Source organism: Passer domesticus, chromosome Z (genome assembly GCF_036417665.1).
Source record: "Passer domesticus isolate bPasDom1 chromosome Z, bPasDom1.hap1, whole genome shotgun sequence".
Lineage (NCBI taxonomy): Eukaryota > Metazoa > Chordata > Aves > Passeriformes > Passeridae > Passer > Passer domesticus.
In genome coordinates, this window is record NC_087512.1 from 52,136,913 (window position 1) to 52,153,013 (window position 16,101).

Genomic DNA, 16,101 nt, shown 5'->3' on the forward strand with positions numbered 1-16,101 from the left:
TAAAAGGAGATGGTTACAGACACCAGACCAACAGCTTAAGGGATAAACAGTCCACATCTAAATGCAGTGCGTGAGAAAATATAGGTCAGTAGTACAGTTATTTGGGTAATAATAATATTATGTAATCCACCAGAGAAGAACAGAGAAGAGGAAACGGGCAGAGGCTCAGAAGCAGAAAAAAAATCTTGTTATAACCTTAGAATGACCACAAACACTGCTGACAGTGATCACACACACTTATACCAGCCTTACAGTACAGTATGTTAAGGACTAAGAAAAAGCCAAATAAACCAACACAGCAGTGGTATGGAAGAAAAAGAAACAACTTGAAAAAAAGTATGAAGACAATGTTAAATGATCAAGAAAATTGTACTGGTAATGATTTTTATTGTTTTTTAAAGAAATACAAATCTTCTAATGCTGCCTAAATTAGTCAACTGTTGAAGTACCACTTGGCCACAGGCCTCTGAAAGACTGTTTCAGCTTCTCAAGGTGTGAGTCACATCTTAAAGTTTAAAAATAACTGAAACTGGAAACATCTGTGGATGCACCCAGTCTCAAAAGTCTCATGCTCCTTCTTTTCTATTTAAATTAAATTAATTTAAAATAATTAAATTAAATAATAAATAAATACAAACAAAACAAAAATAAAATAAATTTAAATTAATTAAAAATAATTACCTTTAAATAAATTAAAATTAATATTTCCAGCTGCTTAGTTATTTGTATAAATATATACTGCTCTCTCACACTGTGAATGTGGAAGTACACTTATGGAGCCTTTCAGCATATTTGGAGTTAGTATTTTTTTTTAACTGAACTGCAAGACTGATTAACATTTACATTCTCATACCTTTTACTGGGTTGAGAAAACTTTAACTGTAAACTGCATACTTAAACTGCCTGTTCTGCTATTTTAAACCCACAGACAACTTACAGGAGGTCCATTGTGTCAAACTTTGTTTTCAACTTAACTGTATTTTAAAGTATCAACTGCACACTACTGTAAAAAAACCAACTCCGTCAAAAAATAGGCTGGCAAGTAAACACTGAAAACAACACAATTCCCTCTTATTCTTTCCACTTCTAGCTGCCCAGCATGCGGAAGAATGTCAAGAGGCTGCTGCGTCACCTTCTTCCTCATCTTTATTGTAAATATGCTGCTGGTTCTCATGGCTCATGTTTCAACACCCTAAACCAGCTGAAAAAAATCAAAATGAATGGAATATTTAGTACCAAGTACTTGTTCTTCCAGAAGCTAAAAGGAAAGACAGTACTGTGATGACACAGTGTATGTGCATGGCTTTTCCTCTACCACAAAATGAGCAAGCAATGCATGGAAAACTACCTCTGTCACATTACTTGGCATGCTCAGTCAGTTTTTTTCCTGCCAAAGGAATACGGTCCCAAAGCTGCAGCAACTGCTCTCCAACTTGTGGTTCCAGCTCCTAGGAATGATCAGGAAATCAAGTTACCTGCACTGCTACTACTGAGCATATAGAAACTATTCATTGCTGAATTGTTACAGCAGGTTGCTGGTTATTGCTTTCAACCTTTCTAGGAGAGGTCATCTCTTTTTCTATTGGGACAAACATTAGAACTCCTAGCAGAGCAAGGTTTTCTTACTAGGTCTTAGCAGGAGATAAAAACTTTCACAAGCCATCCTGGCCTACAGGCTGTTTGGGGTGTTTTCATTGACAGTGAGCTGTCAGTTCTCACAAAGACAATTCCCAGTGAACACCCTACCACCATACACAAGAACAGACATTTTGTACCTCCCACAGATCAGTCACTTACTAACTAGAGATCATTATTTTCCACATCTTTTAAGTTGAATTCCATCAAGTGTGGTGGAGAATACAGAAAGAGAGGTCACAGGAAAACAGTGGCCATCCTTTCCTTGTACTTCTCCTTTCCTCCAGTTTCTTACAGCTGGAGAGGGGATTTGAAGCAGACAAAGTGATACCAAAACTTTAGCTCTTGAATCTTCAAGGAGATGTTCCGGGAGAGGATGGGGAGAGGGAAGAAACTGCCACACAGAAATTTTGTACCAATTCTTTGGCTTTTTGTAGTTGCATTTTTAGAGCTGTAAAAAGTACAAGAACTGTCCTAAGCTTCACTCTGCCTTAAACCTCAGGATTCTCTTCAGGCTTTACAGAAAAAAACCCCAATAATTTTGAACAGTTATTTGGGTGTAACAGATTATCTAAAAGAACAACTCAACCAAACAGGGAACAAACCTCCAGAACTAAATTACAAACTAAAAACCAAACCAAACAACTTCTTTTTGGAAGCATCCACCCTTAAATAATTTTTTTAACACATAAGCAAGAAACTTGATTTTATCAAAGTAGCTCCGTTACTTCAGCAGTAATTCTGCATTAGCTGAAGGTACAATACACTAATGAACTGTGAATTCAGATTAGCAGATACACAAACAAGTGGAAATAAATGTCAAGGCTGAACAAGGAAATTAAAAATACACCAAATACATTCTACCAAATAAAGAAAACTTCTGAAGAGAGTAACATTACCTGTCCATCTCTACTTATCTGCACTTTCTTACTGTCATTCCATGGGTTGAGCAAATGGTGTGCAAACTGAAAAGGGATGCTTTCTTTTCGAATCCAGTCCACCTTAAATACACCTCCAAAACCAGCAGATCCCCAGTCTTGACTTTTCTCACATCCAATTGCTGAACCCATTCTAGCAAAACCCTGGGATAAAAATTGAAATATGAAAGAACACACATAATGACACCATATCTGTCTATGGTGGAATGAGACAACCAAACTTCCTATGAAACTTTCAAAGTAGATTCAAAGTGATTCACACACTCTCCACCATGAAGCTGGAGCTTCCCAAATGTTTACATCTAGAAAATTAAAAGAATCATTTCATTTTCCATTTCAAATATGCCTTGTAGGGTTTGACCATAAGGAATGGTCTCAATGACAAAATTATCACTAAAAGTTTTTTGAGCTTTGTAACAGGTTAAAAAGCTGCTGCATAACCACTTGAAGGAAAAGGAAGTTGAGATGAATATTCCACTACAGTATAGTCCATTAGATATTCACATTCCTTGCTACTTTTAGGTAATTTCTGCAGAAATCCATTTGCTCCTTCTCATGTTCCCTCTATGTTAACAAACTTTCACACAGAATTAGGAAAGTGTAGCTGTTCATCAAAGAAAGAAGTCAAATTTGCTTTTATTTCCCGCTTTAGTGAAGCTGGACGGAATTCCAACACAACAAGTATTCCAAAAGAAAATTAATGTAAAACCCCCAACCTGAGACAGCACCTAACTTACTTAAGGACACCCTGATGTACCCACACACCAAACAAACTGAAAGTAAACCCACACCCACATACAACGTATCAATACACTATTCAGGTGTATTTATGCCACTTAGAACTTAGCAGTCCAAAAGATGCAGTTCAATAAATTACCAACACACACTACTGTTGTAAGACAAGCAATCCTAGATAGCTCAAGCTAGACTTAATAAGAATTAATAACAGGAACAGAGGAAAAAATAAATGTAGAATAGAAGGAGACAGCTGGGACAAGAGAAAATTAATAGGGAAGTTATCTCACATTCCTATGAGAGTACAGTGCACTGGTAAAACTGGAAGGGCAGAGAACGGTCAACCACCTACACTTCTGACTTGAGGGTGTCTTCCCTTCCCCGCTTTCTTGTCTGCTAGGACCAGTGCAACAGCCCATTTTCAGTATCAACTGACTTGCTGAAAATTACTTTTCAGTATCTGTATTTGCCAAACCATCATATGTAATATGTCACTCTAGTTCTTCAGTGGTATAGCCAAGACAGCTGTGCTTTGGTTGGTCCATTAGATTTTAAGTTCAGCTGACTTTTATAACTAACTTATTTATGAAGAAGTAAGTTGAATTTTTTTTTTTTATCTGGGACAACTGAATCTAGGTGGCTCACAGCTAACCTGCAACTCTGCACTACCAGGTCAAGTTTTTACTTTAAACTGAACACAGATTTGACTAACAAACTGTTGACAAATATCTCGCTGAATATAAAGTCAAGATAGAGCTCTAGAAGAATCATGGCCAGCTTCCTAACTGAAGTGAGTAAAACCAGTTTTAATCAAAATTTTAATTTAAAATGTATGAGTTTCTTGGCTTTAGAAAGCTGTGACTTGACTGTAAGTGCTCGCTTACTTACAATACACATTTTTGCATACAAACACTAGCAATCCCCTACTTTGTTAGGATTTTTTTTCCTAGTTGTTGTTGTTTTAGAGGATTAATATAGGCTACAAACATTTTTCTTACTCATGAAGTTTGGAGAAAATTCCATCTCAGCTTTTGAGGGACAAGCATATTTCAGAGAATGAAATACACACTTTTTCAGCAAGCAGAGATATTTGCACATTGCTCTGCTTCTCAGAAAGTAAGCAAAGCTGTCTACACTACACACTGTCATTTGCTGCATCCTCCTAAACCATCAACCACTGCTAATAGTTTAAGACCCACCTGAAAGCATCCAGACCCTTGAACAGAAAATATTAAATAAACCACACTGCTCTCCCAAAAGGCTCCATTCAGTTTCCGTTCATTATTTGGTGTAGTGGACCATATTCCCTTCTGTTGCGAAATATCAATGTTTTGCAAGTTGCTACTTTTCATTATAAAGTACCGAACCGGCATATTTTGTCTTGGTGAAGGAGATTTGCAACCCTGGAAAAAATAAATTAAATTAATAAATACAATACAACAGACTTTACTTCTGAAGTTTCATACATATGAGGACAGAAATCCCTCGACTCTGCTCCTCCCTTCCTCCTCTAGGTTCTAGAAGAAACATAAAATCTATCAGCTGGTCCTGTCTGAAATGGCTTTGAAATGTATTTCACGTCTATTTTACATTTTTAAAGCACTTTTCAAAACAGTAATTAATCCATGAGAGTAGAAAACATGTAGAGCAGAATAGGATCAAAAAGTCTAGTTATTAATTATAAGACACACCTTAACATGACACCAAAATTAACCATTATAGAGTGCAGCCTACAGCACACTACTCGCATTTCTACATTCAGGAAAGATGTTTTCTTCCTTTTACACTGTCTTAATTTAAAAGCTGAAAGATTCAAGAAGAATTACTAAATCATCCAATGAGTCCATGACATTTCCTCTCAATGATCTCTTCAGTGTTACTGCAGTCTACTATACAAGTATATTGGGACAACTATGACAATAGTATCATTAAAAATGTGTGCTTTCAAAAATAACCATCACAAAAACTGCAAGCAGTCATAGTAAGGCAGATAACACAGAATCAGTATCAGTGTATGCTATTACAGAAACAGAGAAAGGCAGAATCCAAAACTTCAGAAGTGTGTGTGTAATATACTAATTTAGTTGAAAAAAATGAACACGTTTATTAGAACAAGGTTTTTTTTAAAATCTCGTTTTTTCTACTTTGGATAGCTTTACCTCAGCAGTCCACAAATTATTTTTATTGTATTAAACTAGTGAAACAAGGATATTTAGTCTAGATTTTAAGTTCCAGAAGGAAGTATTATGCAGCTGTTATAAATGAAAAGTTAAGTTAGGTTCCTAATTTACCAGTAAATACCTAATTGCAGAATGATATCAGCAAGAAAGTCTTTTGCTTTTGAAGAGCAGAGTGATATGTTAGAGAACTCTACCTTTCCAGACACTGGAGAAGAAGGACTAGCACAGGGGCTGGAATAGCTACTGCTGTCTGCAGGCTTCATTGAGGACTGAGCTGATCTGTCATCTGAGGCTCGTTTGGAGAGCAAAATGTCTTTTTCTTTGTACTTCTTTGGCTGGTGGAGTGCAGGAGATGTAGATTTCACTGAAACCCTAAAAAGACATACATTGAGTTTCACAAGCAGTCACTGAACAATTTACATCGACCTGTCACGCTACTGCATGACCACATGTATTACAGCAACTACAAAATCTATTAAACCCTAACTGAAAATGCCATACTGATCATGCATTGCTTTTTAATGCTACTGTTAAACCTCTTCTGCTACTTCTCAAACATCACAATTCATGGACAATATTCCTGACTGCTCTCTCAAACAACAGGCCCAGGTATGAAATACTTCTTTGTGGGATTACAATGCAGCATACAACAGTGTAACACCTTTCAACTGTATTTCCACTGTTCCCACCTCCTTATTACTAACAGAAATTTAAGTGATGCTTGTATACATAAATTGCAACCTACAGTGAGCAGAAGACCTCAACATCTTACTTTTCAGCATTAGAGGAGTCAGACAATTCAGTTTCTGTTGAGCTTTTTCTGCTGTTGGTTGACTTCCATGTAGATGCCAAAGGAAGTTCTTCACAAGTTACAGGTCTTGGTCTCTGGCCGATTCCTGAAGGTTGCTGCAGACCTGCAGACTGTTCTTCAGCACTCAGAACAGCTGTAATTGCTCTTACAGTTGTTTCATCAACCTGAGACCATGGTTTGGAAGGAGCTCGCATACGACGCAGGAACAAACTGTGCCATTTCTGCCTGAGTTGCAACAGCATACCAGCAGCCTGTAATGAATTCCAATTCTGTTAAATGCTGATGAAAATTAGATCGGACAGGTAAGAGGACCCTATCTTCTTCCTATCTGGCAGCACCTGGCATTCTAATATAAACAAGGGCCCAAAATGAACGGCATGACTAAGGTCTTGAGGAAGGGGAATAATACATATTTAAACTCAGATGTTAATTTACTTTCTTTTCCTTGAGTTCAAGGTAATTTTTGAAACATCTCATTCAGCTCTGTACTAGCTTAGCTTTGTACCGTAAATCCACAGACTTTTTTTTTCCTTTTTATCTTTCACGAAAACTCAATCTTTTCATGCTTTATGCCCTTCTTCTCAAATCAGTCTCTACTCATGCACTCTTCAGTCACACTTGAGGGAAAAGAGCTCTAAGTGACATTTTTCTTACACAGACATCTGCTCCAATGTGATGACTAAATCAGAGGACTATAGTCTAATTCCCATGTTATCAGAAATGCTTCCATTAAAGTAAATTTTAAAAAATCACTCTTTTGGACATGTCTAGGAGAGACAATATTATTATTAGAGCTTGTAAAGTTGTGTGTTTCATGACCCATAAACAACCTCCTACTATAGCCACAGCTCCACAATGCCATATAGATTTCTACTTCAAAGACATTTATATTTGTCCTTCCAAAATCTGACAACAACTTTCTTTCAGCAACTCCAGCTTCAAGTGCTCCTTTTGTGATCTAATTTTGGCTATTCTCACACAGAAAAAAGAACACAATATGCCAATGTGACTGTTCTCTCAGCTCCTGTTCAGATTCTGGCTATGCCAGGTCCTGCTATAGCCTGATGGAGCACCACGCAGGCAGGACAGGAGGCCAGAAGGGCCTTTATGCAGCCACTGTCACCTACAGCTTGCTGTCCCTTGCAGCCATTATCTTTTGTCTGGTAGTGTCTTCAGAATCTGCTGACTTGTGGAAAGAGACAAAACTGCAAAGCTCAGACATATAAATCATCATACTGCCCAGAAAGTTTTTGAAGCAGATCCAACAGCATCTGCACTGCCGAGGCATTCCTGCTCCCTCATGTGATAGTCAGGACACCCACACCAAGATGGAGGAAAAAGGATGAGCACTCTCACTGTTGACTTAAGGGACTAATTATTTTCTTTTTTTTTGCTCACAAGTAAAAGAATTGAAAGGTATGGGTGAGAGGTTATGAAACATTGCAACTTGGATGCTGAATACACCAATTCACGCAACAGACAACTGTGCCAAAGGGGACGGAAGCCCTTTAATTCTTGATGCGCTCATGAAGTAAAGGTTTAAGTCACTGAGTACATAGTTTGATGGAGCATGACATTCTTAGAGAAAATTCTTGGCTACTCAAATGTTACAAAAACCTTTTAATATCTTTTTACAATTCTTCTACCTGAAACAAATCTAGGAGTGATTTCTTACTTACTTCAGGGTCCAGTTTGAGATGGAGCCATTCATCCAGCTTCAGCAGTGCCAGATTAGCAGTTGTTTTGTCCTCCATCTCACTGTCACTGCTATCATTAGATACCCCTCCCCCTGAAGTAAAGACAAAAGGTTTATTAGCATTTCTATATTATTTCCACTTATATACAAAAATATGAACACTACTGTATTACCAGCAATAATATTTTTCCTTCTAAAATTGACTTTAAAATGTAAACATTTGTAAAACTACCCTTCTGCAAATACACTGAAAAGTCTTTGCTCCAGATAGCAGCAATCAAGTAGGCAGACCTGCTGAAGGTCCTACTATGTAAAAACCTGTACTGATATGATCTGACTCAACTCATGTACTTTCACCAGTATACACAAGCCACTATCCAACTTTTGCCTAAAACTGTTTGCAAAACCACACATAGCTCTATTTCCTAGTAAAACAGCAGATTTAAAGACCCAGTAAGAAAAAAATTATATATATACATATGGTTATTCATTAGGAATCCTTATTTTCCTAAAGTGCAATTCAAACAGCATGAACACTACTCTAAGGTTAACAGTTTACAAGCAAGATAGGAAAGCTTCAGAATTAAGTTGGACTTTTAGTTTGATTCAAATGATGAGAACTAGCAGCAGTTATTTTTGCTTCCATTCCAACAGGACTCAGCTTAAATAAGGGGAAAAAAAGGAAATTTCTATGTATTCTCTATTACTTTTAGTTAATGGTACAGTTAATTGACATAAAAAATTATCAGTAGAACGTATCTTGAAAATGCATGTGTCAGCTAGAAGCAGCATGACTTGTTTGCCATATTGATTGTTTCCAAATTATTCAGTTTGAATAATCTGGTTCGATGTATCAAATAAAGTAGTCTGTAGAAAAAGAACATACATACTACACATCTCAGTACCAGTATTATCCTCAGATATTGTGGATGCATTCTTTCCTTACAAACTATACTGTAATTTCTGAGACCACAGAACTGTGTAATTTATGGACTTGAATATGTCAGGAATCCCAAAACTGACAGATTTGTTACAGAACCTACAAACTATTCCTGAATAGCTACAGGAATTATAACACTGTTGTTTTCAGAATCAACCAATACATGTATTAAGTCACACACTAATGTATACCACTGGAAACATTCCAGTGTACCTCGAAAGGATGAAGATGCCTGCAAGGCATTACTTGGCAGTCTGGCTGGTCCACAGAAGAGGGACACGGTGACAGGTGTAACAACAGAGCAGCACCTGATGTTTGCTGTCTTGTGAGCTCTCGTCATTTCATCATATATAAGCCAGTCTGTAGGGAGGGCCTGGATGGCTGCAGCTTGTCCATTTGCTGGGGCAATCTGTGCAAGAGCAGGTAAGACTAGGCTATTATACCCTCTACTTGTAATTAATGTAAATTTTAACATATTTCTCATTTTATCCAGAGACACTGTGGATGCCTCAACCTGGCAGTGTTCAAGGCCAGACTGGGTGGGGCTCTGAGCAACCTGGACTAGTGGAAAGTGTCCCTACCCATGGCAGGGGGTTGGAATGAGATAAGCTTTAAGGTCCCTTCCAACCCAAACCATTCTATGATTCTATCTTTTGAGAAATAAATACATGTATAATTATATACACATAAAAATATACACGCAAATAAAGAAGTGTGAAAGAATTCAACCAGATTCACAAATTATCCTACTATTATAAAATATTTTGCTTTAAAAAGAAATGTCAAAAAGTTTCAGAGAAGAACTTCTCGCTTTAATACAATCTTATAACTGGAGTGGGTTTTTTGCCATTTTGCCTTGTTCCCTCTAGAGAAAGGACTGATTGAAACAATGGAAAAATGAATCAACTCCAATTCTATCAGCTGGGTATAACAGTATAACAGTATTTTCTAAAGCTGTTAAATGCCCTACTGCTTTTAAAGTACTGACAACTAGGAAAATACACTTCTAAAACATGATAGCGCTCTTTTTTTGAACTATGAATTCAAAGTGATTTTACCTTTTTATACTGAGACTGACCAAGAACAGAGGTAGGATGAAATCGCACTTTCTTCTCCTTTGGTTCAGTCAACACCAGGCTTTCTCTGTCTACATGCACAAGATTGGGATACATCCCAGCCACTAAGGCAGCTTTAATTACAGCCCAGTTCTCAGAGTTAGTATTTACATCTCTAATATCAGCTCCTCCTCTGGCTCTCACAAAACCTGACAAAAGAACAAGAAAAACAGTGCCATGTTAGCTTGTGTTTGGTTCACAAAAGGATTTAGAAACTAAAGGTGAAGTAATCTACTTACTTGTTGCATTTTTCACCACTGCCAACGTTAACAGCACTAAAAAGAAACCACTACACTGAAATCCTTCCTGATAAGGGGTTTTATACTAACACAGAATATCACGATACAAAGACATTTCCTATGGGAATAATTTATTAAAACATGAAATGCAGCGGCATGTGGAGATAAGGGTGCTTTCAGTTAGAACAGCCACTTCTTCATCTATACCATACTCTGCATGAATGTGTACATGAAGGTGTATTTCAAATTAAGTAAGGAAAATTACACCAGTGAACATGACTTTTGTTACAATTTCTATATGCTTGACTTTAAAACAATGTTAACATTTTTTCCAAGTTCTTTACCTGAGGCTCTAAGCTGGCCAAGCAACTGTGTTCTCATTCCTACAATGATTTCCATTGTAGCTTGGGATAGGAAGTTCTTTTCACAAAAGGCTCTCTCCCAGCCATCACTGCGTGCCTTCTGCCATGCCTGAAAACATTTTTACATTTGCCTATTAATTTGATAGGCTAAAACTAAAAACTGCATTTTTGAAAAAGATTACATTTATGTCACTAAAATGCAAAACCCACTCTAAAAGTTAATGTATCAAACCAGATTCTTTTGTCTGTTCAAGAATTAGGTTCTCTTTATGTGCTCACTACAATGATGGTTATGTCAAGTTAAAACAATAAATAAAGATCATTACATTAAGATCATGATTTGAAGTTCAGTGTAGTAGGCTTTTAAGAGGCACATGGTTGGAATGCTCAGAATTTTGTAAGGTTTGAAAATATCAACAAAACATACTCCAAAAAGTGTTCCCTCACAAATTTATGAGTCCAATACACAGGAAAGCCACTATGCAAAATAAAGTCTTCTCCAAGGACTTAATCACAGTTCACCATTCTACATCCAAGTAAACATTATTTGCCTTGATTGGGCAATCTACTGTGATTAAGTACTCTCTGAAATGAAGCACTACCTGGAAAGCCCTGAGCAGGGCCATGTGGTCACTGAACGTCCCAGCAGCAAAACGCTTCCTGCACAGCATGGCTGCACGCTTTTGGGAGGCCAGCGTGGGCAGCACAAAAGGGTCTTGGCAGGCAAGAGCACAGGCAATGGTCAGAACAGGATCCAGGCACTTCAGAACTACAGCATACAACACCATTTTACCAAGGTGTGGCTCTACTGGTAATTCAGTGAGGTGATAACCAAGCTCAGTGAGATCTTCCCAAGGGTCCATGGCATCTATGGTCTGTTTATAAACAAACAAACAAAGGAGACAGGGATGGGTACAGTGGACAAAATCAATTTACAGTGAAAGCAGAAAATATGTGAATAGTGGACATTAATTAGACTTGTTTCCAAACAATAAAAAAGCAAGTCAAACTATTAACAGAGACAAGATTTTGAAGCACTCTCTTCCCTTGACACAGAAAAACACATCCCCACACACAAAATGAAAACAGACAATAAAAAAAAAATTTCAAAACATTCTTAAGTAATTAAAAATAGCTTCAGTAAGATAGATTGCTAAACTACAAATTTGGGATCAAACACAATTACCATCTAACCCTATTCCTTTTCTGACCTTAAGCATATGCACACCATTTCTCACAGTTACAGCAGGCGGAGGATCAGGAGCTTTCATAAGAAAGTCTACAATTGGACAGTTAATTGGAGCCAGAAGTTTTGTGTACAAACAAATCTCCTGCAAATTAAAAGGCAGAACAAAAAAGATTACCAAGATTTGGAAACAACCGCCAAACACATGATTTGTTGCAATTAATAGTATGGTTTGATGACATTCTATTTTTTAAAGTTATAATTTCTAACTGAACATGCACCTGAAGTGGCATTCTTAGAAGTTCTGGAGACTGAAATTCCAACATATTCTGAAATCGGAGCCTGCTGAAGAGACGAAAACAGACTCCAGGCTGACAGCGCCCAGCCCTTGAAAATAAAATATGGGAAATTGTGAAAATTAGGATTTCTTTCTAAAAACAAAACCAAAAGCCAACAGACACAGAAACTCAGAATGGAAAAGTAGAAGCAGTTCTAAGAAGAAAGTGCTGTAAATCACACACAGAGTGAGAGTTTTCCAATCATGGATTATTTTTGAGAGTGTGGCAATTTTTTACTCTAATTTTAACCCAATACTGAGAAATCTGGAAGAAGAAAAACAAGGCTTATCTAATGTAAAGTGATGTGGGTTTTTTGCTAACCTAAGACCAGTCCATCCTTTGTTGTAAGGAATCAGTTGCAAACATAATTTCTTCTCCTCACATCCCCCAAACAGAAGTAACCCTTGGAGTAAAAGGTAGAATAAAGATTAAATAACTTGTGAGTGAATGAGAGACAGCAAATTCTCTCATTCATATACATATATGTGTATACGTGCAGCTTAATGCCAATGTGATTGATTAAACAGGCATTTGTTGCTACATAAAGTTCTGAGCCCTCACCCACAGTGTTGGGAAGAATATAATCATGGCCTGTTAACTCATGGATAGCCTGGAGAAAGTGATATAGGCAGTCCTCTGCCCACAGACAAAGTGTGAAAACACCCCACTGGACACTGTGACTGCTGGTGCTACATGGGAGAAAGAGGAAGGAGAACGAATTAATGGTGGGGGGAAACAACCTAGACCTTTGGGAAATGCCTGAGCATCACTTTTCTACAACTTGGGAAATGATCCCAAGAAATACATACTGACCCCTACTTGTCTACAGAGTACTAGTGTTGGCAGTTATCCAACACAACACTGGACTAGGCTAGAAACAGTTACTATGTTGTGTGCTTTATTCTAAACATAAAGGATTGTGGATACCTGCAAAATGGAAACCAGTATGAGGCATTTATTACCTGCCTTTTCTCTGGATAGCACTGGCTTTTGAAATCCACCCCATTTTTAGCATTGTAACACGACTCAATGCATCAAAAGACTTCTAGAAAAACAAGGAAAGGAATATAAACTGAAAACTCGATAGGAGTTTATGAAATATGAAATAAAACTTACTAGTTATTTAGATTACCAACAGAAGTTTTCTAAAAAGTATGAAACAGTAATATACACAGCAGCTCCTGGCACACACTTATCTTCTCAGATTCAAGTGAATTTATGATGGTATCTCCTTTGTAGTATCTTAGTGCTACACAGTTTTTGAAATGAAACATTTTCTAGTCAATAGGTAATTCCAAGTCAGTAAAAGGTATGTCAGATCTGTGTTCTGAGATATCAAAAAGCAAGTAAAAATACATTATTATACCAAATAAACTTTTCCTTTTTATCTCACTTGGAAATTACCTTATTTTCTTAGACTGATGTAAAATTACAAAAAAAAAGTTTGTTTTATGAGAACTTCAGAAATTTGGTGTGCATGTTGCCTATGAAATCCAACTTCATTTTCAAAGCCATACACTAGGTCTTAAATTGCCTCATTATGTGATCTCACTTTTCTTGAACAAGTAATTAGGAATGGGCAGTGAACACAACAAAAACACTGCTTAAAAACATAATGGATTATATTGGGACTTGATACAATAGTAGGACAAAGGAACACCCAGTGTCCTCTAAGTCTCAGGAAGGTGGTGGTCTAAACGGAGGACTTGTTCTAAAAATCCAACATAAATACTAAATTACAAAAGAGAAAGATACATTAATACATCAACCTATATTAGCTTTTATGAGTTTTTTTTAGACAGCTAGCTATTTACAGTATTTGTCTTAAAACAAATGGATGTTGAAACTTTACAGTGAGAACTGTTGCCTGACAGACACTAACTCTCAGCTAATAAAGGCTTTTTTTCACTTTACTGTAAAGTTAAAAAAAAACCAAAGTTCTCTAAAATTTATGCAGTGTGTGTTTTAGAATGGCACTAAGAAAATTTAAGGCAGTCATACCTCTTTTACCTTGCCTGAATCAATGACAAACACAACATCATTGACTGTTATGCTGGTTTCTGCAATATTAGTAGAAAGAATCTGAAAAGAAAAAAAACCAAAACCACCAAAACTATAGTAACTGTAGAGCAACAGCAAAATAGATCATCTGACAAAGTCCTCTAATACTTGCAATTTTGCGAATGCCAGAAGGTGGAGTTTCAAGCACTTTCTTCTGATCCAAAGTCTGAACACTTGAATGAAGCATGAAAACTTGGTATCTAACGCAAGACAAAAGAACATTTTAAGGATCTTTAAAAGAAGCAATGAAAAGCCACAGTAACTAGAGGTTTTTACCTGTGTGCATTATCAGTAAATCTCTTGTCATCAAAAAGAATGCGGTCCCTCAGGCTCACTATCTCATCATACCCAGGAAGAAATATTAAAATTGCTCCTAAAAAAGGAAGTGGGTTTGCAAAGTCAAACAGAAAATTCAAACACATATCAATGCCATGTAGACTAGCACTCAGAAAGTTTTAACTTTTGGGGATTGCTGAGAAAAGAGCACGATTCATCCGAAGCCAAATCCACAACAGCTGGTTAGGTATTTACCTACCTGCATCACAACTATGACAGATGCTGTGAAGTAAGTGCATTATCAGATCCAGATCCACTTTTTCATCATCAAAACTGTTATGATAAGCTGTCAGTAGTTCTCTGTCCTCTGTACTAAGGTCACTACCACTTCTTTGGACTAGGGAACTTTCATCCAGATTTCCAAAGCCAAATGAAGCACTGTAATAGAAAAATACAGTTAAGGCTGACCCTTTGGGTTTGCATTCAGCAATCAACTCAGACCAACACCAACATGACTATTGGTCTTGAATTCTAATTTTTAAGTGTAGTAGAAGAGAATCAACATACTATTACTGTTCACTGATTTAAATGTTAACCCAACAAAGGATGCCACTTCATTTACTAGTGTTAACTTTCATTTTCTTAAACTTCATTGAAGCACAACCATAAGCAAATGAAAGTATAAAGATACTTCTTGTTTATCTGTTCAAGGAAAAATATTTAAGATATGTATTATCCAAAAATTTCCCACTAGCAGAAACTACACTAAGAGAAATTATAAAAAATATAACCTTTTAAAACCCTACCTCTACTATGATAACTATAAGTTGTTATGAATAAAAAAGTTATCAATTTTTTTAAGTTTGCACAGTTAAAAAAATGTTGAACCAATTGCTGTTAAATTGAAGGTTACCTGCATGTTGCAACCATCTATTGTTAAGAGTTCTTCTTCAATTACCTGTTAATGGCTGGCAATTAGCCATTGTCCCCCTTGGATGCTTGCCAGGGGTGACACCAGACCCCCTCAGGTAGCAGGGACAGAGTGACATCAGAGTTAGTATGCAGATGAGAATACATTTCACCAGATTTTGTAACGTTCCAGGAAAAAAACCCTAAAAACAACGAGCCAACATGGATTTAAGAGACCTAAGTGATGTCTAAGGATGAGGAACTTAATCCAGTATCTGCTAAGATTCTTTTACTTCTCACCCTAACCTGAAAAGGTCTTAACTAGAAAGAGGACCTGGAATGTTAGACCGAAAAGGTGGAATTTCCTACTCTCCCGTGAGGATGGAATCCCCAGCTCTGTCTGCAGACCAGCGGACAAAGCTGCATCATCCTCCTTCTCCGTGCCACTCCTGGGAGCACCGGCGGCGTGGGCACGACCCGTTGGTTTCTCCCCACCTGAGCTGATTCTTTTTAATAAAGGCATTAAAAAGGAGAAAGATCTCCTGCCCATTTATTTCAGCTTGGGGATTCGTCCGGGATAGCCACGCCTGAAGAGGACACCAGGACTGGGACGGCCACCCACCCTGGTGCAGGACAGCTGGCTATCGGGACCAGAGAAGATCGGCTTGGGACAGTGACAC

The 16,101-nt window shown here is 37.3% G+C and overlaps 1 protein-coding gene across 3 annotated transcripts in view; it reads right to left on the minus strand.

The window, feature by feature from the left end:
• Positions 1-367: 367 nt before the first annotated feature.
• The window catches only part of YTHDC2 (YTH N6-methyladenosine RNA binding protein C2), a 36,885-nt gene continuing 21,151 nt past the window's right edge, over positions 368-16,101 (minus strand). For all 3 annotated transcript variants that reach the window (XM_064403759.1, XM_064403760.1, XM_064403761.1), the window contains 18 exons: positions 14,772-14,950; positions 14,513-14,609; positions 14,349-14,436; positions 14,177-14,257; positions 13,138-13,220; positions 12,119-12,224; positions 11,863-11,982; positions 11,254-11,526; positions 10,634-10,760; positions 9,994-10,199; positions 9,149-9,344; positions 7,979-8,088; positions 6,261-6,550; positions 5,683-5,860; positions 4,508-4,711; positions 2,535-2,717; positions 1,349-1,448; positions 368-1,201 (listed from right to left, as the gene is read on the minus strand). In XM_064403759.1, coding sequence (XP_064259829.1) covers positions 1,359-1,448; positions 2,535-2,717; positions 4,508-4,711; positions 5,683-5,860; positions 6,261-6,550; positions 7,979-8,088; positions 9,149-9,344; positions 9,994-10,199; positions 10,634-10,760; positions 11,254-11,526; positions 11,863-11,982; positions 12,119-12,224; positions 13,138-13,220; positions 14,177-14,257; positions 14,349-14,436; positions 14,513-14,609; positions 14,772-14,950 — 2,611 coding nt within the window. In that variant the 3' untranslated portion in view covers positions 368-1,201; positions 1,349-1,358. The remainder of the gene's footprint in view (positions 1,202-1,348; positions 1,449-2,534; positions 2,718-4,507; positions 4,712-5,682; positions 5,861-6,260; positions 6,551-7,978; positions 8,089-9,148; positions 9,345-9,993; positions 10,200-10,633; positions 10,761-11,253; positions 11,527-11,862; positions 11,983-12,118; positions 12,225-13,137; positions 13,221-14,176; positions 14,258-14,348; positions 14,437-14,512; positions 14,610-14,771; positions 14,951-16,101) is intronic.